Here is a 25,540-nt window from a genome sequence, read left to right on the forward strand (position 1 = left end):
GCTAATCTTAGAATGTGTAAAGGAACAGGGATCTTCAGGAGAGTTCTCCAGGAACAAAAGGGCTGGCAGATGCCCCTTCTCTTTTATTCCACCAGCTTACACAAGCCAGAGCTGACACTCTCCCATCTATCTCGCCAGCATCATGTGCTCCACCCAAGCGTTCCCCTCAGGACTTAGCCATCCAAAGCACTGCTCCTGCCTCACCTCCCCCTGGAGGCACCCCCAGCAGATACTGGTGCCACTCTAAAGTGACTCCTGCCCTAGGGAGAGGGGAGATAACCCCACACACTGGCACACCTGCAGTTCCAGTGGCTCAGACCCTTAGTTGGCTGTGCAGGGAGCAAGCTGTGCCCTTTGATGCTCCTGCACCTATGGCAGAGAGGAGAATGAGATACTCATGGGCTAATGGCCAGCCCTGCCCACCAACATGCCTGAGGCAACCTCAGGCCTCTCAATAGCAGAGACCAAACCCTGCCTAGTGCACCCACAGCACATACTTTGGGTCATAGCAGTCAGCTAGGCTCAAGGCAACAGGTTTCAGCCTCAAGAGCAGGATATATGCAGGCCGCACAGAGGGCAACTCTGGAGACCAGAGAGGGCAAGTACGATAGGGTACCACAGGACCTCTTTTACTCAAGGTCCTGACTTTCACAACGAGATGGAGCTAGCTACCTAATAGACAAAACAAACACAGAGTCAGGCAAAATGAGACAGTAATATATATCTCAAATGAAAGAACAAGACAAAAATCACAGTAAAAGAGCCAAGTGAAATGGAGGTAAACAATATATCTAATAAAGAATTCAAAATAAAAGTCACAGGAATTGAGATGTCAGAAAAGAGTAGATGATCTCAATGAGAACTTCAACAAAGAAAATATAGAATCAGAGCAGAAGAATCTAATAACTGAAATTAAAAAATATATACTAAGGGAATCGACAGCAGATTAGAAGACCCAGAAGAATGTATCAGTGATCTGGGGAACAGGGAATGGAAAGCAGTCAAGCTGAATATCAAAAAGAGAAAATACTACTAAAAAATGAGAACAGATTAAAGGAACTCAGCAACATCATCAGCCTTAATATGCACATTATAGGGATCACAGAAAGAGAAGCGAGAGCAAAGGGGGCAGAAAACTCATTTTAAAAAATACTAGCTTAAAAATGCCTAATCTGGGAAGGAAACAGACATCCAAGTCTATGAAGCACAGACAGCCCCTAAACAAAATGAACCCAAGAATGACCACACCCAGATTCATAATAATTTTTATGAGGAGAATTTATAAAGGAGCAAGAAACAACAGTCACACTGGAGAAATGCCATAAGGCTATCGGATTTTTCAGCAGACACTCTGCAGGCTAAGAGGGTGAGTCACGGATAAAGTCTAAGTGCTGAAAAGATAAGGCTCACAACTAAGAAAACTCTACCCAGAAGGTTACCAAACAAACAAGTTAGATGAGTTCATCATTAAATTTAAAGGAAGCTTTTTTTTTTAAGATTTTATTTATTTATTTGACAGAGAGAGATCAGAGTAGGCAGAGAGGCAGGCAGAGAGAGAGGAGGAAGCAGGCTCCCTGCTGAGCAGAGCGGCCCTAAGTGGGGCTCAATCCTAAGACCCTGAGATCATGACCCGAGCCAAAGGCAGAGGCTCAACCCACTGAGCCCAGGAGCCCCTAAAGGAAGCTCTCTAAGTGCAAAGATAAGCCCATAACTAGAAGAAAATTAATCAAGGAAAAAAGTCTCACAGTTAAAAGCAATCATATCCGGAAGGCAGTAGATGTGTCATTTATTTGAGAGAGAGAGTGAGTAAGTAAGCGGGAAGCGGGAAGCAGGGAAGAGCAGAGGCAGAGGGAGAATCAGACTCCAGGCTGAACAGGGAACCCCACTTGGGCTTGATCCCAGAACCCTGAGATCATGACCTGAGCCAAAGGCAGACACCTAACTGAGCCACCGAGGTGCCCTCGATAAATCACTTATAAAGCCAGTTTTTTAAAACAAGGAATACTAAAATTAATTATACCTACAAAACTTAGTCAAGGGATACACAAAATACAAAGATGTAAAGTATGACATCATATACATAAAATGTGGAGATGGAAGTAAAAATGTAGTGACTTTATAATGTGTTCAAACTTAAGCAACTATCAACTTAATATAGACTGCTACAGACTAAGATGTTGTATACGAGCCCAGTGATAACCACAAATCAAAAACCTAAAATAGACACACACAAAATAACCCAGAAAGGAATACAGGCATAACACTAAAGAAAGCTTTCAACCATAGGGTAAGAGAAGAAATGAACAGAAATGAACTGCTAACAAAAGCAGAAGACAATAAAAAAAAATGGCAATAAGTACACACCTATCAATAATTACCTCAAATGTAAATGGATTAAATGCTCTAATCAAAAAACAGAGAATGACTAAATGGATTAAAAATAACAACAACCACCAAGACCCATATATATACTTCCTTCAAGAGACTCACCTCGGACCTCAAGATACAGAGACTGAAATGAGGGATGGAAAAGATATCCCATGTAAATGAAGCAGAAAAAAAAGGGCAAGGGTACCAATAGGTATATAAGACAAAACAGACAATAAAACAGAAGCAAGAGACAAAGAAGAGCACCACATAATGATAAAGTGATCAGTCCAACAAGATGGAACAATTGTAAATATTTAAGCACCCAACATAGGAGCACCTAAATACATAAAGTAAATATTAACAAAGTGTGAATTACAATAATAAAGGACTTTAACACCCCAAGTACATCAATGGAAAGACCATGGAGACCAAACAACAACAAAGAAACAGGGCCTATGATCATTTAGATTAGATGGATCTGACAAATATGCACAAAACAAAACATTACATCCCAAAATAGAAAACACATTCTTTTCAAGTGCATATGGAACATTCTCCAGAACAGATCACATTAGGCTACAAAACATGTCTCAACAAATTTAAGAAGACTAAAATCCTATCAAGCACCTTTTCTGACCACAATGATATAAAACTAGAAATCAATTACAAAAAAAGTCAGGAAAGAGCACGAATGCATGGAGGTTAAACAAAATGCTATTCAACAATGAATGGGTCAACCAAGAAATTAAAGACAACAAAAAAATACATGGAGACAAATGAAAATGGAAATACAGTGAGCCAAAAATCTTTGGGATGCAGTAAAAGCAGTTCTAAGAGGGAATTTTATAGTAATACTGGCCTATCTCCACAAGGAAAATCTCAAACAATCTAACCTTACACTCAAAGGAGCTAGAACAAGAGCAAAGTAAGCTTAAAGCTAGGTAAAAGAAGAAAATAATAAAGATTAAAGCATAAACAAATGAAAAATGGACTAAAAGAAAGACAAAAGAAACCAATAGTTGGTTCCTTGAAAAGATAAACAAAATTGATGAACTTTCAGCCAGACTCATCAAGAAATAAAAAAGGGAGAGGACTCAAATAAATACAATTTGAAGCGAAGGAAAAGAAATAACTGACACTACAGAAACATAAATAAGAAAATATTGGGGCGCCTGGGTGGCTCAGTGGGTTAAAGCCTCTGCCATTGGCTCAGGTCATGATCCCAGGGTCTTGGGATCGAGTCCCACATCAGGCTCTCTGCTCAGCAGGGAGCCTGCTTCCCTTCCTCTCTCTCTGCCTGCCTCTCTGCCTACTTGTGATCCCTGTCAAATAAATAAATAAAATCTTAAAAAAAAAAAGAAAGTATTATGAAGAATTATAGGCCAACAAATTGGACAATCTAGAAGAAATGGAAAAATTCCAGAAAAAGGAATTTAGAAACAGGCCAGTATCTGATGAATATAGATGCAAAATCCTCATCGAAGTATGAACAATCCAAATTCAACAATACATTAAAAGGATCATTCACCAGGACCAAGCTCAAGTTTTGTTTTTTTAAATTTTATTTATTTATTTTATTTATTTACAGCATAACAGTGTTCATTGTTTTGGCATCACACCCAGTGCTCCATGCAGTACGTGCCCTCCCTATTACCCACCACCTGGTTCCTCAACCTCCCACCCCCCCGCCCCTTCAAAACCCTCTAGTTGTTTTTCAGAGTCCGTAGTCTCTCATGGTTCATCTCCCCTTCCAGTTTCCCTCAACTCCCTCTCCTCTCCATCTCCCCATGTCCTCCATGTTATTTGTTGTGCTCCACAAATAAGTGAGACCATATGATACTTGACTCTCTCTGCTTGACTTATTTCGCTCAGCATAATCTCTTCCAGTCCCGTCCATGTTGCTACAAAAGTTGGGTATTCATCCTTTCTGATGGAGGCATAATACTCCATTGTGTATATGGACCACATCTTCCTTATCCATTCATCCATTGAAGGGCATCTTGGTTCTTTCCACAGTTTTGCGACCGTAGCCATTGCTGCAATAAACATTGGGGTATAGATGGCCCTTCTTTTCACTACATCTGTATCTTTGGGGTAAATACCCAGCAGTGCAATTGCAGGGTCATAGGGAAGCTCTATTCTTAATTTCTTCAGGAATCTCCACACTGTTCTCCAAAGTGGCTGCACTAACTTGCATTCCCACCAACAGTGTAAGAGGGTTCCCCTTTCTCCACATCCTCTCCAACACACGTTGTTTCCTGTCTTGCTAATTTTGGCCATTCTAACTGGTGTCAGGTGGTGTCTCAATGTGGTTTTAATTTGAATCTCCCTGATGGCTAGTGATGATGAACATTTTTTCATGTGTCTGATAGCCATTTGTATGTCTTCGTTGGAGAAGTGTCTGTTCATATCTTCTGCCCATTTTTTGATATGATTATCTGTTTTGTGTGTGTTGAGTTTGAGAAGTTCTTTATAGATCCTGGATATCAACCTTTTGTCTGTACTGTCATTTGCAAATATCTTCTCCCATTCTGTGGGTTGCCTTTTTGTTTTGTTGACTGTTTCCTTTGCTGTGCAGAAACTTTTGATCCTGATGAAGTCCCAAAAGTTCATTTTCGCTTTTGTTTCCTTGGCCTTTGGAGACATATCTTGACAGAAGTTGCTGTGGCTGATATCGAAGAGGTTACTGCCTATGTTCTCCTCTAGGACACATAGACCAGTGGAACAGAGTGGAGAGCCCAGATATGGACCCTCAACTCTATGGTGAAATAATCTTCGGCAAAACAGGAAAAAATATACAATGGAAAAAAGACAGTCTCTTCAATAAGTGGTGCTGGGAAAACTGGACAGCGATATGTAGAAGAATGAAACTCGACCATTCTCTTACACCGTACACAAAGATAAACTTGAAATGGATAAAAGACCTCAACATGAGACAGGAATCAAAATCCTAGAGGAGAACAAGCTCAAGTTTTTTAGGGGATGTAATGATGGTTCAATATTCACAAACCAATGTGACACATCACATTAACAAGAAGGATAAAAATCATTATCACCTCAATTCATGCAGAAAAAGCACTGGACAAAATACAATATCCATTCATGTTTAGAGAGAAACATACCTCAACATAATAAAGACTATAAATGAAAAGGCCACATCTACGTCATACTCAATGATGAAAAACTGAAAGCTTTTCCTCTAGGATTAAGAACAAGAAAAGGACATCCACTATTACCACTTTTATTCAACGTAATACACGAAGTACTAGCTACAGCAATCAGACAAGAAAAATAAATAAAAGACATCCACACTGGTAAAAGTAGTAACACTGTCACTATTTGCAGATGGTATACTATATATAAAAAGCCCTACAGTCTCCACCAAAAAAACTGTTCAACCTGATAAAAGAATTCAATAATACTGCAGGATAAAGAAATCTGTGGTATTTCTACACACTCAGAATAAAATAGCAAAAATGGAAATTAAGAAAACAATCCCATGTATTACTGCACCCCCAAAATATAAAATACCTAGGAATAAATTCAACCAAGGAGGTAAAAGCTTTATACTCAGAAAACTATAAGACACTGATGGAAGAAACCAAGTGACACAAACAAATGGGAAGATATACCACGCTCATGGAAGAATACCATCAAAATGTTTAAACTATCCCAAACAACCTACAGATTCAATACAATCCTTATCAAAATATCAAGAGCATTTTTCACAGAACTTAAACAAATAATACTAAAATTTGTATGGGAACACAAAATATCCTGAATAGCCAAAAAATTTTAAGAAAGAACAAACCTGGAGGTATCTCAATCACAGATTTCAGGATATACTCCAAAGTTATAGCAGTCAAAACAGCATGGTACCAGTCGAAAAACAGGCATATAGATCATCAACAGTATATAGAGAGCCTGGAAATAAACCCACACCTATAATGTCAATCTACAAAAAAGGAGGTAATAATATACAAAAGGAAAAAAACAATCTTTTCAATAAATGCTGAAAAACTTGATAGTTACATGCAAAAGGATGAAACTGGACCACTTTCTTAGACCATGCACAAAAATAAACTAAAAATGGATAAAAGACCTAAATGTGAGACCTGAATACCACATAACCCCTACAAGATAAAACAGGCATCATGTTGCCTGATTTCAAGCTTTACTACAAAGCTGTGATCCCCAAGACAGCATGGTACTGGCAAAACAAAAAAAAAACAAAAAAAACAGACACACAGACCAGTGGAACAGAGTAGAGAGCCCAAATATGGACCCACAACTCTATGGTCAAATAACCTTCGACAAAGCAGAAAAAAATATCCAGTGGAAAAAAGTCTCTTCAATAAATAGTGCTGGGAAAATTGGACAGCTATGTATAGAAGAATGAAACTTGACCATTCTCTTACACCATACACAAAGATAAACTCAAAATGGATAAAAGACCTCAATGTGAGGCAGGAATCTATCAAAATCCTAGAGAAGAACATAGGCAGTAACCTCTTCGACATCGGCCACGGCAACTTCTTTCAAGACTGTCTCCAAAGGCAAAGGAAACAAAAGCGAAAATGAACTTTGGGGACTTCATCAAGATCAAATGTGTCTGCACAGCAAAGGAAACAGTCAACAATACAAAGAGGCAACCACGGAATGGGAGAAGATATTCACAAATGACAGTACAGACAAAGGGCTGATATCCAAGATCTACAAAGAACTCAAACTCAACACCCAAAAAATAGGTAATCACGTCAAAAAATGGGCAGAAGACATGAAAGACATTTCTCCAAAGAAGACACACAAATGGCTAGCAGACACATGAAAAAATGGTCATCATCATTAGCCATCAGGGAGATTCAAATCAAAACCACATTGAGATACCACCTGACACCAGTTAGAATGGCCAAAACCAACAAGACAGTAAACAAGTGTTGGAGAGGATGTGGAGAAAGGGGAAACCTCTTGCACTGTTGGTGGGAATGCAAGTTGGTGCAGCCACTTTGGAAAACAGTATGGAGATTCCTTAAGAAATTAAAAATGACCCTACAATTGCACTACTGGGTATTTACCTCAAATAATACTGGGTATTTACCTCAAAGATACAGATGCAGTGAAAAGAAGGGCTACCTGTACCTCAATGTACATAGCAGCAATGGCCACAGTCGCCAAACTGTGGAAAGAACCAAGATGCCCTTCAACAGACAAACAGATAAAGAAGATTTGGCCTATACATACAATGGAGTATTATGCCTCCATCAGAAAGGATGAATACCCAACTTTTGTATCAACATGGACGGGACTGCAGGAGATTATGCTGAGTGAAATAAGCCAAGCAGAGAGAGTCAATTATCAATATGGTTTCACTTACTTGTGGAGCATAAGGAATAACACGGAGGACATTGGGAGGTGGAGAGGAGAAGTGAGTTAGGGGAAATCGGAGGGGTAGATGAAGCTTGAGAGACTGTGGACTCTGAGAAACAAACTGAGGGTTCTGGAGAGACTGTGGACTCTGAGAAACAAACTGAGGGTTCTGGAGGGGAAGGGGTTCGGGGGGTTGGGTGAGCCTCATGGTGCATATTAAGGAGGAAACGTATTGCATGGAGCACTGGGCGTGGTGCATAAAAAATGAATTCTGGAACACTGGAAAAAATAAAATAAGATAAAATAAAATGAAGATAAAACAGGCAGTAATCTCTCTGACAGTGCCCTTAGCAACATATTTATGGCTATGTCTCCTCAGGCAAGGAAAAACAAAGCAAAAAATAAACTATTGTGCCTATTAGTGTACCAAATACAGTTACTGGTACACCAAAACAAAAAGCTTTTGCACAGTGAAGGAAGCCATCAACAAACAAAAAGGCAACCTAGTGAATAAGAGAAGACATCTGTAAATGATACTTTTGATAAGAGGTTAATATCCAATATATATAAAATTATTATGCAACTCAACCCCCCCAAAACAACAACAACAAAAAAAACAAACAAAAAGCCCTCAACCTGACTGAAACATAACCAGAAAATCTGAATAGATATTTTTCCAAAGCAGACATACAGATGCCCAGCAGATACTTAAAAAGAAGCTTGGGGTACATAAACGGCTAACTTTAGGGTCCAACTCTTGATTTCAGCTCAGGTCATGATCTCAGGGTCATGAGATAGAGCCCCACATTGGGCTCTGTGCTCAGCAGTAAGTCTGTGGGTGATTCTCTCCCTCTCCCTTTGCCCCTCTCCCCACTCTAGTAAAATCTTTAAAAAAAAAAAAAAAAAGACAGCCAACAACACGCATCATAAGGAAAAGGTAAATCAAAACCACAATGAGCTATCACTTTACACTAGTCACAAAGGCTAATATCAAAAAGACAATTGACAAGTGTTGGCAAGGATGTAGAGAAAAGGGAACCACTGTGAGCTGCTGTTAGGAATACTTTAAGATCCAGTAATTCCATTACAGGGTAAAACAGGAACACCAGTTTCAAAATATATATGCACCCTATGTTTACTATAGTATTATTTAAAATAGGCAAAATATGAAAGCAACCTAAGTGTCCGTCCGTAAATGAGTGGATAAACAAGATGTGTTCTGTGTGTGTGTGTGTACATGGACTCTTAAGTCCAAAAAACTGGTTGTTGCCAGAGGGAAGGTGGGTGAGGGGATGGGTGAAATAAGGGGATTAAGAGATTAAAAACTTCCACTTATAAAATAAACCATACAAATGAAAAGTACAACGTAAGGAAAACAGTAATACTGGAACAACAGTGTATGATAATACACAGTGACTACACTTAGCGTGGTAAGCTACGAGTAGTACATGGAATTGCTGAATCAATGCTGTACACCAGAAACTAACATTGTATGTTAATAGTTATTGCAATTTAAAAAAAAAAAAAAAAAGAAAACCCATGATATGCAAGAAACACATTTTAGATCCGAAGACACAGGTTTAAAGTAAAAGAATGAAAGTTGATATAATCAAATAGAATGCTTCATTTCCCCTGTCCTAGCAATTCTCATTACAGTGACAGGTACCGCTATCCAACCGTGAAGTCAAAGACGGGATCCTCTATTCTTCTACAATTGAATTCTTCAATCTACTCCCTGAGCAAACTCTGTGGTTCAGTTTTCTAAATTTGCTTGTCCACTGCTACTATATGAGGTGAAGCCAGCCTTGTAACCAAACTCTCTGCTTTTATTTTTGTCCCTTTCAGTCTACTATCCATCAGGCAATGCTGAGTGCTTTTAAAGCATATGAAATAGTATTTCTCTCCAGCTTAAAAACTTTGAAAGCCTTCTCTGTCTCACTGCATTTAGAATCAAATTCAATTTCCTTTCTTTTTTCTTCAAGGGTCTAATACAGTCTCTGCCTAGCTCTCATATCTGCTACTTCTCAGGAACAAAATGGGACCTCCTGGGGCAGAGGAAGGATAGCCAAAGTGTTGAGAAAAAAAAAATTTATAATTTATAATTTAAAATTCAGCAATATTAATATTCCAAAATGAGTGCAAAAGAATGTATTTTCCAACATACAAGTACTCAGAAAGTTCATCACGTCTCTAAAACACCCATGGAAAATATCTGTCGAGAAAAAAAAAATCTACCTCCTATGAGGCAGAAGAATGAGAAAACAAGTAACATGATCAAATAAGCCAGCCAAACATATTAAGTCTAAGTCAGGACAGACCATAAAAAGTAACATTTTTTAAATAAAGACAAGTAAAACTTCTAAAGGTATGGATATGGAGTAGAGAAAGTATCTGACCTAAGTGGAAGAATAAAAACGCTAACTTAAAAAAAATACATGTTATTTAAACTTTAAGATTAGTCAACAGAATAGGCGTAGAATATACAACTCTAGGGGGAAAAAATGGAGTAAGAAAACCTTTATCAACAGCAACAAAAAAGAGAAAGGAAGAGAGGAGCAGGGAGGAAGAATCGAACAAACAGCACAGGAAGGCGAAAACAACCATAAGTGGACCTGGTGAAACTCCCTTCCTGATGATAGTGGCACAACACCACAATGACAAAAACTGCAGAAGAAAACCCAGTACATACTACTCTCAGCAGATAAATCAAAATATGATGCAAGAAATAAAAAAGACAGCTTTAAAATCTAGGAAGCAAAAACTAACATAATTATTAGGAAAAATAGACAAATCTACATTCATAGAAAAAGGTATCTCACTTTAAAAATGGATAAATTGGGTAGGTAATAAAGTATGTAAAACATCTGCATAATGTACGTATAGTAAACCTATTCTAGTATATACATAATTTATACATACATATAAATATACAGACTGAGTAGACATTACTTATTATATACAAAACATGTACAAAACCAAATATAAAGTCCAAAAAAATCTCAAAATACCTAAAATAAGGTCATAAAGTCCACAATTATTAAACAGAAAAGAAAAGAAGTAGAATTCTATAATCACATTTTGAAATTCCATACCCATAGAAACTAAAACAGTAAGAACTCCTATACAACCTTAAATGAATGAAAATGTTTAACTGAAAATATGAACTTTTAAACAGAAAAGCAATAAAAGCACTTATCAACACATATGAGACATACCAAGTGATAACCAGAACAATATTTACGCCCTGAAATATATTTATTAAAAGTTAATAAAAGTGAAAAGTGAAATAATTTACGGAAGTGACAAGCCCTGGTAACTATGCCTAGGCAAAAATAGACAATCCTGGTCCAAGGAGTATTAAACTACTTAAAAAGTCAGCATAACTGAAAAACCAGTTAAGGATGGAACAAAATCAAAATTTAGGCCCATCTCACATGGTGCAAAAAAATCGTAAACACAAAATTTTCTAGTTGAATCCAGCAACAGTAAAATATCAAGTACAATTTGCAACAGAAACCTAACAATGATTCAACATTACACAACTTATCAACCTGTATTCCTGTTTAGGGTTTTAAAGATGAAATCTTTATGCATTTTCCCCCCTAAACTCTAAAGAAATATTAGCAATGGAGTACAAAGGGTTCACTCCCATGAGGAACAACAGAGACGACATCAGCAACTGGAGACCTCAATGACATTCAAATGACATTCAAAACAGCAGAGGGACAACTAATTTAGTATCCTTTTATAGGAGCCACAGTGTGACAGGCAATGAGAGAAAAGGAAAAGAAAGGAGGACTCTTTCAAAACAAAAAAACCCATTCCAGAGCTTCTGGAGAACTCAGAGATGTCAAGTATAAAAGACAACATATAGAACAGGACAGCCCTGCCCTGCACCTCCTGACCCCCTGCCCCTGGACCCCATCCGCACAGATACCCTGAGCACTTAGCCCCGACAGCCCAGCTCTGCACAGTTTATGAGAGGTGCTTGGGAGCTGAAGATAAAGGCACAGAAAAAGGAGTGAAGCTAAAAACTGGAAGATTCACATAATGCTTCAACCACCAGGAATGTTTCAAGTTATACGTCTATTCCTAAGAAAAGTCATTCGAACTTCAGTTTCTGAATGGCTCTGAAGAACAAAACCCCACACACTGCTGGGTATCTCTTATCTAAGAAGCCTACTTTCTTCCAAAGCCATCTTAAAATGATTTTGCCATCAAGCCCCACCCATGCACAAAGAATTTATTATCAACTTTTTAACGTCCTACTCTTAATGTCAACAGAATATATCTCTTAAAATTTAATTTCTGCTACTGAGATAACTAAATCCAATTTTACCATCACTCCAATAAACTGCAGGCACTCAGTTACAAAGATCACAGTGACTGTCTAGGAGTAGTCTTGAGAATTTTTCCTCATTATCTTCTGTGCGACTGCTCTACTTCCAAATCTTAGTATCCCTCACAGATTAAGAGGGAAAATGAGGAGGACCTTATACAATTTCCAAACAAAAAGTTGTCCCATAATCTAGACCTGTAACACAAAAGTTAGGTCACATTACCATAGTAAAAATTTCAACACAATCTTACCTGCTTATCTTTCCTTTCTATAATATCTTGCTTTTGTTTGCATTTTTGAGAGGTCTCCTTAATATCTGTTGCCTGTAAGATTGAACCAGAAGGAGGGGGAACGTAGTTAAAATCTCAAGCAAGCCATTATGAGGCCTTACCCATCCAAATATCAAGTTAATCCACAAGGCTTTTCATTTCTTCCAAACCAAATTCAGTTACCACCCAAAATACTAACTTACTTACAAATCTATAAAACGTTATTTACTAATATTAAAAATAGCCATGGCAATATGCGTACATGTTTCTGTATCCCTTCCCATGTATTATCTCGTGGTAGTTCATCTGATTCTAAAAAAACATTCTATTAGGATAGCAGGGTCCATAGTTCAAACTGTTCTTCAAAATCTTGGACTCCAAAATCTCCCTAAAGGTTAAAAGCCGTGAAAAATAAAAATTTTTAAGTTTAAAATTTTCAAATAAAACTTTTAATAAATGGAATATTCCATATGCATGCCATTATACTATTTATTCTAAAAACATCAGGTTTTCCATGATAAATTCATTGAAGAAATTCAATGTTTCCAAGAATACTACTCTGAATCCTCTTATTAAAATAATCACATTTTGGGGTGCCTGGGTGGCTTGGTTGGTTCAGCATCTGCCTCTGGCTCAGGTCATGATCTCAGGGTCCTGGGATCGAGTCTATATTGGGATCCCTGCTCAGCAGGGAGTCAGCTTCTCCCTCTCCCTCTGCCCCCGATTCACACGTTCTCTTGCTCTCTCTCAAATACAATCTTTAGGGGGGAAAAAAAAATCACATTTCAGTTTGCTCTTTTGTATGCTGGAATATCTTAAAGTAGCAACCTGCCCAAAGTGACAATTAGGAGCCTGAAAGTCCTGTGGTGGCAAACTTGAGTTAAAAAACGAACGAAAACTACAAGTAAATTCACAAAATTACTTAGAAGACCTGCAGAGTAGTTTTGTACTTGCTAAAATACAGAAAATCCTGGGGCGCCTGGATGGCTCCGTGGGTTAAAGCCTCTGCCTTCAGCTCAGGTCATGATCCCAGGGTCCTGGGATCGAGCCCTGCATCGGGCTCTCTGCTCGACAGGGAGCCTGCTTCCCCCTCTCTCTCTTCCTGCCTCTCTGCCTACTTGTGATCTCTAACAAATAAATGAATAAAATCTTTAAAAAAATAAAATAAAATACAGAAAATCCTAAATTGAGCCAGCAAAGTACCTTCTCTTTGATTCGAGCCTCCAACACGCGACGCTGCCTCTCAATTTCTTCAATTCGACGGGTCATAGGGATCTGCCCTTCTTTAAGTTTCCTCACCTCTTCCTTCACTCGGTCTCGAGCTAGTTTTACTTCTTCATACTCCTGACGAACATTTTCATACTCCTTGCAATTAATTCAAGAAACAGAAGTTAATGCACTACTAGCTTAAATTAACACATACACTAAAATCGAAGTGCAGGCAGAAACCAAATCTATGAAAAGACTGTTTTGATATCCTTTTGGCAAGTCTACTCATATAAAATTTACCCTCTGAAACAACTTCAGAAATAGCGAATACCAACAATGACTTATTAAGAAGCTTGATAATCACTCAGTTTATCTCCGTCACTAGGCTGGACTCCGACTTCCATGGTTCTGAAACTTACACAGTAATTGCTACTAAAATGAGGTTTTCCTCTAGTCTCTCAATAAAGAAGAGATATGAGAATGTATAAACAAACAAAAGAAACTCAGTTATGAAAAGTAGAAATGAAGAAACAAAGGAAAAATGGATCAAAAGGAGAAAAAATGTGGGCAAAAATGATGCTTGTCATGTCACAGGAATTAATATTTGCTAAAAAACAAAAGTAAGTGCAGTGCTCAGAGAGCATACAGTAAGAATGGGGTGAAGAAAAGATTACAAACATTAAAATAAATTTTAAAAAAGGAAAAAAGATTGAAATCAATCTCAGAAAGAAGATGATAAACCAAAAGACTTTAAAGGAGAAAGATAAAGTCGATTAAGAGTAATAATGGGCATAGGAAAATGTAGTCAAAACAAGCTGTAAAGCAAAAAGTTTAAGAATAATGGAATTATGGGACAGGGTAGGGTGAGGGGGTGGCAGAGAAAGGCCACAAATACAGCTACATGTTTTTCCATTCTAATAACAATACCTCCATTCTAACCCTAGAACAAACATTATAAAACTTTCTTATTTTGTTCCACCCGTCAAAAAGAAATGCACTGAGAAAATGGACTCTTTAGACCAAACTGTGGTCATAAATAATAACTATACACTGCACAGCAATTAAAAGGAACAGTAGCCCCAATAAACTCAGGAAGCCAGAGTGGAGAATTCTAGTCCGTAGCCCACAGCGGCATCTGTACTGAACTTATTAGTGGTACACGCCAAGTAAATTCTCTGTGACCTGAGGACACTCAAAGATTTAATTTTTCTGTGTAAACATTTTTAGTTCATTAACATCTTATAAAACAAACTGTCTGTTGAGGATTCAAATCTGGAAGAATTAAGAGCACTAGCAACTGTTATTTGTTACACAATAATAGTAACAGTACACACCTATATCATAATACCACCAATAATACAAAATTTATTATGATATATAAGGCAAAAATTAACAAAAGCACCTAATTTGAATACAGAGCAATCAGTACCTTCTTTATAGCTTTTCTGTTAGTTCAAGCATCACTATTTTTGCCTCTAATAATTAAGACTTACCACCCACGGCCTTTTAGCTTCAAGCATCTCAATCAAATCTAAATGTCGCTTACGTTCATAGAACCTCTCCACATCTTGTTTATATCTTTCATTCCTCTGAATCATTTTCTCTAGATATTCAGTTTTCTCTTTGCATGAGGTCTAAAACAAATATTTAACAATTAGTTTAACTGAAAAGACAACAGGTCAGATTCCTTAATGATGAAAATGAACAATGCTACCAAAATTTCACAATAAAGAATTTCACAGGCGTTCTTAATAACGGTGTACAATTAACATGCATACCTGAGCTCTGGCCTAGGCCCTGCAATTTATTAGTTGTATGACTGTGGGGCAGCCCCACCACATCTCTAAACCTAGCCTCTTCCTGCCTGAAGAAAAGACACCTATCTGCCCCACTCACCTCAAGGGTAGAAGCAACACACTTACTCTAAGTGCAAGGTCAACCAAAGCTATAATGTGATATACAAATGAAAACTAGTATTCTTACAATTAGTATGTTATGAATACCCATGACTTAGGACTTAGAAATGAGATGAAGGAAGCTAAAATTTGCCCTTTAGACTGTGAGTTAACAAATACAAAGATGTACTCCTAGAAGGATAAGTGGCTACATTCCTTCAGGGGATGGTACTAATTTCAGAGAGTGTTTCTGATGGTGTACAGCAGTCCCTCCCCTTATTTGAGGGGAAGAGAGTCCCAAACCACTAGAGGATGCCTGAAACCGCAGACAGGACCAAACCCATATTTACTGCTTTTTCTTACACGCATGCCTATGATAAAGCTTAATTTACATATCAGACACAGTAAGAGACTAATAACAAGGAAATAGAGTAACAACAAGCAGTCATAAAAGTTAATGAATGTGGCTTCTCTCTCAGAATATATTATCCTACTATTGTCACCCTCCTGTGATGATTTGAGATGATAAAATGCCATGTGATGACATGAAGTGAGGCACTGTGACATAATGTCAGACTACCGTTGACCTTGTGACCATATGTCAGGAAGATCATCTGCTTCTGGACCTCGGGTGACTGCAGGTAATTGAAATGGCAGGTAACTACAAGCGTGAATAATGGGGGACTACTGTATCAGACTGTTCCACGGGGGCAAGGGTACAAAGATGGACAGAGCATCTGAAGAAGCATAAAATAATTACTACTCTTTTGGTCACGGACTCTGAAAAAGTATGATAAATTATAATATTTGCATATTATTAAGTATGGACAGTTACAATTGAAGAGAGAGCATCTGTTTATAAGATATCTTGTGAAAATTTACTGAATTTATTTTAGTGGCTGGGACATGGAAAATGATTCATTAAACAAAACACCTCTTCAAATGATATGCTATAAAAGGATATTTTAATTTATGTGTTTATTTAAGGTGAACATAAAAACAACACTGCAACTGAACACAGGGCTCTCTACAAAGTCTACCCTCCTGCAACTCAAAAAATACGAGAACAGGTTCAACAAAGACACTACATCAAAAGCTACAGGTTCATTGCTGTATTATACAAAGCCTTGTACCATCCTGGCACATGGCAGGTGTTTTAAGAAATACTGAATGAGTAAAAGAATAATACCGAAACTTCCTGAGAGAAATAAATACTTTAAAATAACATTATTGGTTCCTTAGAAATTCAATTAATAACATGTATTTGATGAAATGGTAGTCAAATTTTTCAAACTTTTTTCAACTCCAATTCTCACTTTCTATGACTTAATTAATGTCAGCAATACAATCCTAGGTGGAAAAAACCCACAAATACATGAAGCCACTTGATGAATCAGAGCTACTATTCACCCTATTACATTGTGAAAGATGGAAATCAGTCAGGGACAATAAAAATGAGTTGTCTGTTTATAAATACCTCTAGTTGTTTTTCTTTCTCCCTGAAGTTTTTGAGTTCACAATGGTATCTGTGCATTTCTGGAGGACCAATAGACTTCTCAGTAGCTTCAAGGAGTTCAATTTTACTCAGTTTAGCAAATTCTCCAACTTTATCCTAGAGCATAAAACTTAAATATCAGCAACTATTATCATTTTTTAAGAAGACTTATTTGTTAGAATGGGAGAGGGACAGAGAAACTTAAGCAGACTCTGAACTCAGCAAAGAGTCCAACATAGGGCTTGGCCTTACGACCCTGACAACGTGACCTGAGCAGAAACCAAGAGTCGGACACATAACTGAATGTGCCACCCAGGCGCTCTGCAACTATTACCACTCATAAATATCTTCGAAACATATTTCACTCAGTGATCACGCTTGTTAAAATGAAACACAAAGAAAAAAACTTAAGATGTGCAATATATACAAACTCTGTCCTTCATATATTACTCCTTAAAATGATAAAGGGTGTGAATTGTCATCTAAGAACCTTTTAAAATTTTCTAGGTCAATATTTCTACGGTAAAGTGTTTATATACATAAAATAAATAGCTTGGGGATAAAAAAGAGTTCCCTGGACTGAAACCATTATCCACTACACATCAACTGGAATGTTAGAAGTTAAGAAAAGGATATTTATAACAACTACTTCTGGACATATCGGACATCAGCTAACAATGCTTTCAAATTTTAAATTTTTATTTAATTTGGACATATGTAATCAAGTCGTTTCTGAATTGAAAAAACGAACTATAATTCAGTCACTACACAGCACTCAAAGAAATTTAACATTTCATGTGCATCTTCGGCGTATTTTTACTGAAACGTAAAATATAACAAAGTTCTACAATGCACATCTATAGATTTAAGAGTTTTAGTATATCACATATTTTATATAAAAACATGATTAAGAAGTTATTACCAAAATTTTAAATGCCTACAAACTGTAGCACATGACCACGCAAGTTACTGTACTTAGAAACAATACTTTATTTCCTTTACCATATTCTGTAGTTTAGACTTTCAGCTTTTTATTAATTACAATCTTCCAAATTACTTCAATAAGATTATGAGACGAAATGCCACCTTTTACAAAGAACTGTTAGAAAGTATTAGTTACGAGGCTTACTTTAGATCGCCTCTATTACAATATCCCTTGAAAAGTATTTAGATTCTGCTAAGGCATGAAGAGGACACAAATTCTACCATGTGTACACTTAATTCTCTCATACCTGAGGTAGAAATTGGCAAAGATTGCCCACTTGAATGTTTAAGGCTGCAACTTGCTCTTCTACTACTTTCTGGGTTGTAGATTTTTTGTTGATGAACCAAGACGACTGATTTTTTGCCACGTCAATCTCACGGGTAATTACAAGATTTCCTGAAGTTCTGAACCTGGTTAAAAATAATTTTAAAAATCTTTATGTTCAAAATACAAATATCGTTTTAGAAATATAATTTCCAAAATTCTCTTGCAAAAAAGGTTGCCAGACAGGATTATTATAACTTTTATTCCTTTTGAAATTTTGTTCCCTCCAAAGAAGGAAAACTTGATAATTTATTGGTAATAATACGTAATTGATCACAGGTAAGTTACCACTTTTTCAACATCACAATTATTTAAACTATTAAAGTAAAACAAAGCCAACACTAATTTCCAAACACTGACAGATGATTTACATATCTGGAGTTATTTATCCTTTAATTATTATTCTCCAATCACATGCGTTGACTGCAATTCAAAATGGGTTGGTATATTCAACCATACAAAATTAAGTGCTGTAACTTCCTCTACTGGAAGATAAGTGAATGAAAACCAATTCTTGCATAAGCAGTTCCAGACATCAAAACTAGCCTGGTCATACGGGTAGCCCATGCCTTCCTTGTCATGTACTCCACTCTGAATTCAGAGGGGACTACATCATACGCCCTCTTAAAGGAACATTAAGCAATACGGAAGCTGAAAGAAGGGTATTTACTTATTTCTTGCTTTTAGAAGTACTACTGCTCCACACCTCCCATCCATCTTCTTCACTGGGAATCAGCAGCATGTGGTAGAAAGATAAATTATTGGTATTCAATGGCTAAATGACAATGATACTTTGTAAATGTCGTGTATATAGACTATACTGTAATCAGAACACTCCAAACATTACGATTTTAGAACTTTAAAAAAAAGTAATTTTAAATTTTCATTTCTAGCAAAATGACTAATGAAGTACTCAGTTGGTCTTCTTGTTCTGAACTACAAATAATGAAATATTAAAAATTAAAATATGTTCACAAATGCATTTATGAGTTAGCATGAAAGCAAGTAAATCTGGCCTAAATCCCAGGGCAGGTGGAGATCCAGAAGTTGAAAATGAAAACTGGCTTTTACTTTGGGAGTATCTGTTTCACCAAATAACCTTACACATTCATTGTCATAATCTCCTAGGAGAGGACCTACAAAGGCCCCAAACTACCCAAGGTAGAGAGTCTAATAAAAACCATCCCCAAAAGACTATACTCTCAATGTAAGGGTAAACTAGAACTACTCCATAATCACATCACCACCACCGAGAGCACCACCGCAGCACTGACAGTGAGGTAAACTGCCTGTCTCAAACTCTGGCTTCAACTGCAAAAAAACAAAAAGCAAAAAACAAACCCCACAATTTCTCCTGAGGACAGTTGATAACCTCAACCCAGTCTCAGATATATTAGTATACTTAAGTCAGTTACATGACATACCTAGGGTTCCAAAACGCACAAACTGAGAATTGTGTATATTTTGATCCCGGATCGAAAGTACCCAGTGTTCTGTTTTAGAAGTTAGTGAAAATTCCCTCAGCAGGAATCTACCTTTACCCTAAAAAAATTAACACAAGTTCAAAGAGAAAGGAGCAGCTTACTGGAAACACACATACATGAAAACAAAACCAAGAGTAAGAACAGCAGAAATAACAAAGTAGAGTCATACTGAATTCATGGGCAAATACAAAATAAGGAAATTCACTATATTTCAAGAAATAGAAGATTGAAAGTATTTACTTATATCTGATCTAAAGAAGAACTAAAGGGAAATGGATCTAGAATGCAGCACAAAGACATAAAAAGATGAAAAATATGGAGAATGTTAAGAGACACAGATGACTGAGTAAGAGAACCTAACATCTAATAGGAGTTTCAGAAGGGAAGGAGACACAAAGGGTCAGTGGCAATATAGGAAGAGATAATAGATAAGAATTTTCCAAACCCCTCCCCCCCAAAAAAAGAATTTTCCAAGCCATAAATTTAAGAAGCTCATTAAATCCCAAGCAAATAAATAAATAAATAAATAAATCCACATCTAAATATATGATGTGAAACTATAAAACACCAAAAACAGGATTTCAAAAGACACTTGAGCCACATGAAACCAATGCCCCCCCCCCCAAAAAAGTCACTTGAGATAAAGAGAATTACTGCCAAAGAAACTAGGATTATATTCACATCTGAAGACTGTGGAATTATACTTCACATGTGTTGAGAAAAGACCTATCAATGTAGAATTTATATCTACCAAATACATCTTTCAAGACGTAGACTGGTTGGTCAAGATGGGGGAGGAAGAGCAGGCTGAGATGACATCAGGTAGCAGGAGATTACCTAGATCATTATTAAACCATTCCGAGCACCTACAAATCCAACAGGAGATCGAAGAGAAGAAGAACAGCAATTCTAGAAACAGAAAATGGACCACTTTCTGAAAGGGTTTTTTCTTCTACAAAATTTTGGGATACAACTTCTTCTAACAGATCAAATATACCCTAAATCTAGCACAGGGTTTGTTCTAATCTCCAGCCTGAGCAAATTCTCTCCACTTTCTTTTTCTTTCTTTTCCCAACGAACTTATCAACTCCTTTTTTAGATTTTTTTTTAAATTTTCATCTTTACAGTCATATTCCATCCCTTCACCATGTTTACCCTTATTTGTGTGTGTGTGTCTGTGTGTGTGTATATATATATTTTTTTTTCTTTCTTAAAATATATATATTTTTTTCTTCATTTGAACTTTTTTCAATAGTTACCCTGAATGTAAATGGGCTAAATGCCCAAATCAAAATACTCAAAAATACTCCCAAAATCAAGTGGGTGACTCTGTTCTATTCACCAGTTAAAAATACATGTATTTTCTTTTTTAAATTCTTTTTTGAACTTCTTTTTAACAATTCTCCCCACAATTTGAGGTCTCTTCTGATTTGGTTAATGCACATTTTTCTGGGGTCTTTGCCACCCTTTTAGTATTTTATTCTCTCATTCATATATTCTTATCTGGGTAAAATGACAAGGCAGAAAAACTCACCACAAAAAAAAGAACAAGAGGCAGTACCAAAGGCTAGGGACCTAATCAATATGAATGTTGGTAATATGTCAGATCTAGAGTTCAGAATGATGATTCTCAAGGTGCTAGCTAGTTCGGTTCAAAAAATTCATGGAAGAGGGGCGCCTGGGTGGCTCAGCTGGTTAAAGCCTCTGCCTTCAGCTCAGGTCATGATCCCAGGGTTCTGGAATCGAGCCCCGCATCGGGCTCTCTGCTTAGCTGGGAGCCTGCTTCCTCCTCTCTCTCTGCCTGCCTCTCTGCCTACTTGTGATCTCTGTCTGTCAAATAAATAAATCTTAAAAAAAAAAAAAAAAAAAAAAAAAAAATTCCCTCCCCCACTGTTTAAAAAAAAAAAAAAAAAAAATTCATGGAAGATATTAGAGAAATTCTGTCTGGAGATATAAAAGCCCTTTCTGGAGAAATAAAAGAACTAAAATCTAACCAAGCTGAAGTCAAAAAAGCTATTAATGAGGTGCAATAAAAAATGGAGGCTCTTACTGCTAGGATAAATGAGGCAGAAGAGAGAATTAGTGATATAGAAGAACAAATGAGAGAATAAAGAAGCTGAGCAAAAGAGAGACAAACAACTACTGGACAATGAGAGGAGAATTTGAGAGAAATGATACCATAAGATGAAACAATATTAGAATAATTGGGATTCCAAAAGAAGAAGAGAGAGGGGGGCAGAAGGTATATTGGAGCAAGTTATTGTAGAGAATTTCCCTAATATGGCAAAGGGAACAAACATCAAAATCCAGGAGGTGCAGAGAACCCCCTCAAAATCAATAAGAATAGGTCCACACCCCGTCATCTAATAGTAAAACTTACAAGTCTTAGCGACAAAGAGAAAATCCTGAAAACAGCCCGGGACAAGAAGTCTGTAACATAAAATGATAAAAATATTAGATTGGAAGCAGACTTATCCACAGAGACTTGACAGGCCAGAAAGAACTGGCATGATATATTCAGAGCACTAAACGAGAAAAACATGCAGCCAAGAATATCCAGCTAGGCTAGCACTGAAAATAGAAGGAGAGACAAAAAGCTTCCAAGACAAACAAAAACGAAAAGAATTTGTAAACACCAAACCAGATCTACAGGAAATACTGAAAGGAGTCCCCTAAGCAAAGAGAGAGCCTAAAAGTAATAGGCCAGAAAGAAACACAGACAATATACAGTAACAGTCACCTTACAGGCAATACAATGGCATTAAATTCATATCTCTCAATAGTTACCCTGAATGTAAATGGGCTAAATGCCCAAATCAAAAGACACTGGGTATCAGATTGATAAAAAAAAAACAAAACCCATCAATATGCTGTCTACAAGAAACTCATTTTAGACCCAAAGACACCTCCAGATTTAAAGTGAGGGGGTGGAAAACAATTTACCATGCCAATGGACATCAAAAGAAAGCTGGGTGGCAATCCTTATATCAGATCAATTAGATTTTAAGCCAAAGACTATAATAAGAGATGAGGAAAGACACTATACCATACTCAAAGGGTCTGTCCAGCAAGAAGATCTAACAATTTTAAGTATCTATGCTTCTAACATGGGAGCAGCCAACTATACAAACCAATTAATAACAAAATCAAAGAAACACATCGATAATAATACAATAATAGTAGGGGACTTTAACACCCCCCTCACTGAAATGGACAGATCATCCAAGCAAAAGATCAACAAGGAAATAAAGGCCTTAAATGATACACCGGACCAGATGGACATCACAGATATTTTCAGAACATTCCATCCCAAAGCAACAGAACACACATTCTTCTCTAGTGCACATGGAACATTCTCCAGAATAGATCACATCCTGGGTCACAAATCAGGTCTCAAATGGTACCAAAAGATTGGGATCATTCCCTGCATATTTTCAGACCACAATGCTCTGAAGCTAGAACTCAATCACAAGGGGAAAGCTGGAAAGAACCCAAATACATGCAAGCTAAAGAGCATCCTACTAAGGAATGAATAGGTCAACCAGGAAATTAAAGAAGAATAGAAAAAATTCATGGAAACAAATGATAATGAAAACACAACTGCTCAAAATCCGTGGGACACAGCAAAGGCAATCCTGAGAGGAAAATAGAGATACAAGCCTTTCTCAAGAAACAAGAAAGTTCTCAAATACAAAACTTAATCCTACACCTAAAGGAGCTGGAGAAAGAACAATAAAGAAAGCCTAAACTCAGCAGGAGAAGAGAAATAATAAAGATCAGAGCCGAAATCAATGAAATAGAAACCAAAACCCAATGGAACAAATCAACAAAACTAGTAGCTAGTTCTTTGAAAGAATTAAGAAAATTGATAAACCCCTGGCCAGACTTATCAAAAAAAAAGAGAAAGGACCCAAATAAATAAAATCATGAATGAAAGAGGAGATCACAACCAACACCAAAGAAATACAAACAATTATACTAACATATTATGAGCAACTATACACCAGCCAACTTGACAATCTGGAAGAAATGGATGCATTTCTAGAGAAATATAAACTACCAAAACTGAACCAGGAAGAAATAGAAAACCTGAACAGACCCATAACTAGTAAGGAGACTGAAGGAGTCATCAAAAATCTCCCAACAAATGAGAGCCTAAGGGTCAGACGGCTTCCCTGGGGAATTCTACCAAACATTTAAGGAAGAATTAATTCCTATTCTTCTGAAACTGTTCCAAAAAACAGAAATGGAAGGAAAACTTCCAAACTCATTTTATGAGGCCAGCATTACCTTGATCCCCAAACCAGACAAAGATCCCATCAAAAAAGAGAATTACAGACCAATATCCTTGATGAACAGAGATGCGAAAATTCTCACCAAAATAGTAGCCAATAGGATCCAACAGTACATTAAAAGGATTATTCACCATGACTAAGTGGGATTTATTCCAGGGCTGCAAGGTTGGTTCAACATCCATGAATCAATCAATGTGATACAATACATTAATAAAAAACAAGAAACATATGATACTCTCAATAGATGCTGAAAAAGCATTTGACAAAGTACAGCATTCTTTCTTGATCAAAACTCTTCAAAGTGTAGGGATAGAGGATACATACCTCAGTATCATCAAAGCCATCTATGAAAAAACCACAGCGAGTATCATTCTCAATGGGGAAAAACTGAAAGCTTTTCCGCTAAGGTCAGGAACACGGCAGGGATGTCCATTATCACCACTGCTATTCAACATAGTACTAGAAGTCCTAGCCTCAGCAATCAGACAACAAAAAGAAATTAAAGGCATCCAAATCGGCAAAGAAGTCAAACTCTCACTCTCTCAGATGATATGATACTTTCTGTGGAAAACCCAAAAGACTCCACTCCACAACTGCTAGAACTCATACAGGAATTCAGTAAAGTGTCAAGATACAAAATCAATGCACAGAAATCAGTTGCATTTCTATACACCAACAATAGGACAGAAGAAAGAGAAATTAAGGAGTCAATCCCATTTACAATTCCACCAAAACCATAAGATACCTAGGAATAAACCTAACCAAAGAGGCAAAGAATCTGTACTTAGAAAACTATAAAGTACTCATGAAAGAAACTGAGGAAGACATAAAGAAACTGAAAAATGTTCCATGCTCATGGACTAAAGAACAAATATTGTGAAAATGTCTATGCTACCTAAAGGAATCTAGACGTTTAATGCAATACCTACCAAAATCCCATCCATTTTTTTCAAAGAAAAGGAACAAATAGTCCTAAAATTTATATGGAACCAGAAAAGACCTCGAATAGCCAGAGGAACGTTGAAAAAGAAACCCATAGTTGATGGCATCACAATTCCAGAGTTCAAGCTCTATTACAAAGCTGTCATCATCAAGACAGTATGGTACTGGCACAAAAACAGACACATAGATCAATGGAACAGAACAGAGAGCCCAGAAATAGACCCTCAACTCTATGGTCAACTAATCTTCGACAAAGCAGGAAAGAATGTCCAATGGAAAAAAGACAGTCCCTTCAACAAATGGTGTTGGGACAATTGGACAGCCACATGCAGAAATATGAAACTGGACCATTTCCTTACACCATACACAAAAGACTCCAAATGGATCAAAGAGCTCAATGTGAGACAGGAATCCATCAAAGTCTTTGAGGAGAACACAAGCAGCAACCTCTTCAACCTCAGCTGCAACGACTTCTTCCTAGAAACATCACCAAAGGCAGGGGAAGCAAGGGCAAAAATGAACTATTGGGACTTCATCAAGATCCAAGCTTTTGCCCACAAAGTAAA

At 37.1% G+C, this 25,540-nt stretch overlaps 1 protein-coding gene across 2 annotated transcripts in view; it reads right to left on the bottom strand.

Annotated features, from left to right (window-relative positions):
* Positions 1-25,540, bottom strand: part of SMC5 (structural maintenance of chromosomes 5) — a 99,449-nt gene that overhangs the window by 51,558 nt on the left and 22,351 nt on the right. For both annotated transcript variants that reach the window (XM_046022467.1, XM_046022469.1), the window contains exons 4-8: positions 18,177-18,339; positions 16,927-17,061; positions 15,048-15,188; positions 13,549-13,710; positions 12,328-12,399 (exon numbers count right to left, since the gene is read on the bottom strand). In XM_046022467.1, the coding sequence (XP_045878423.1) occupies positions 12,328-12,399; positions 13,549-13,710; positions 15,048-15,188; positions 16,927-17,061; positions 18,177-18,339 (673 nt within the window). The remainder of the gene's footprint in view (positions 1-12,327; positions 12,400-13,548; positions 13,711-15,047; positions 15,189-16,926; positions 17,062-18,176; positions 18,340-25,540) is intronic.

Source organism: Meles meles, chromosome 11 (genome assembly GCF_922984935.1).
Source record: "Meles meles chromosome 11, mMelMel3.1 paternal haplotype, whole genome shotgun sequence".
NCBI lineage: Eukaryota > Metazoa > Chordata > Mammalia > Carnivora > Mustelidae > Meles > Meles meles.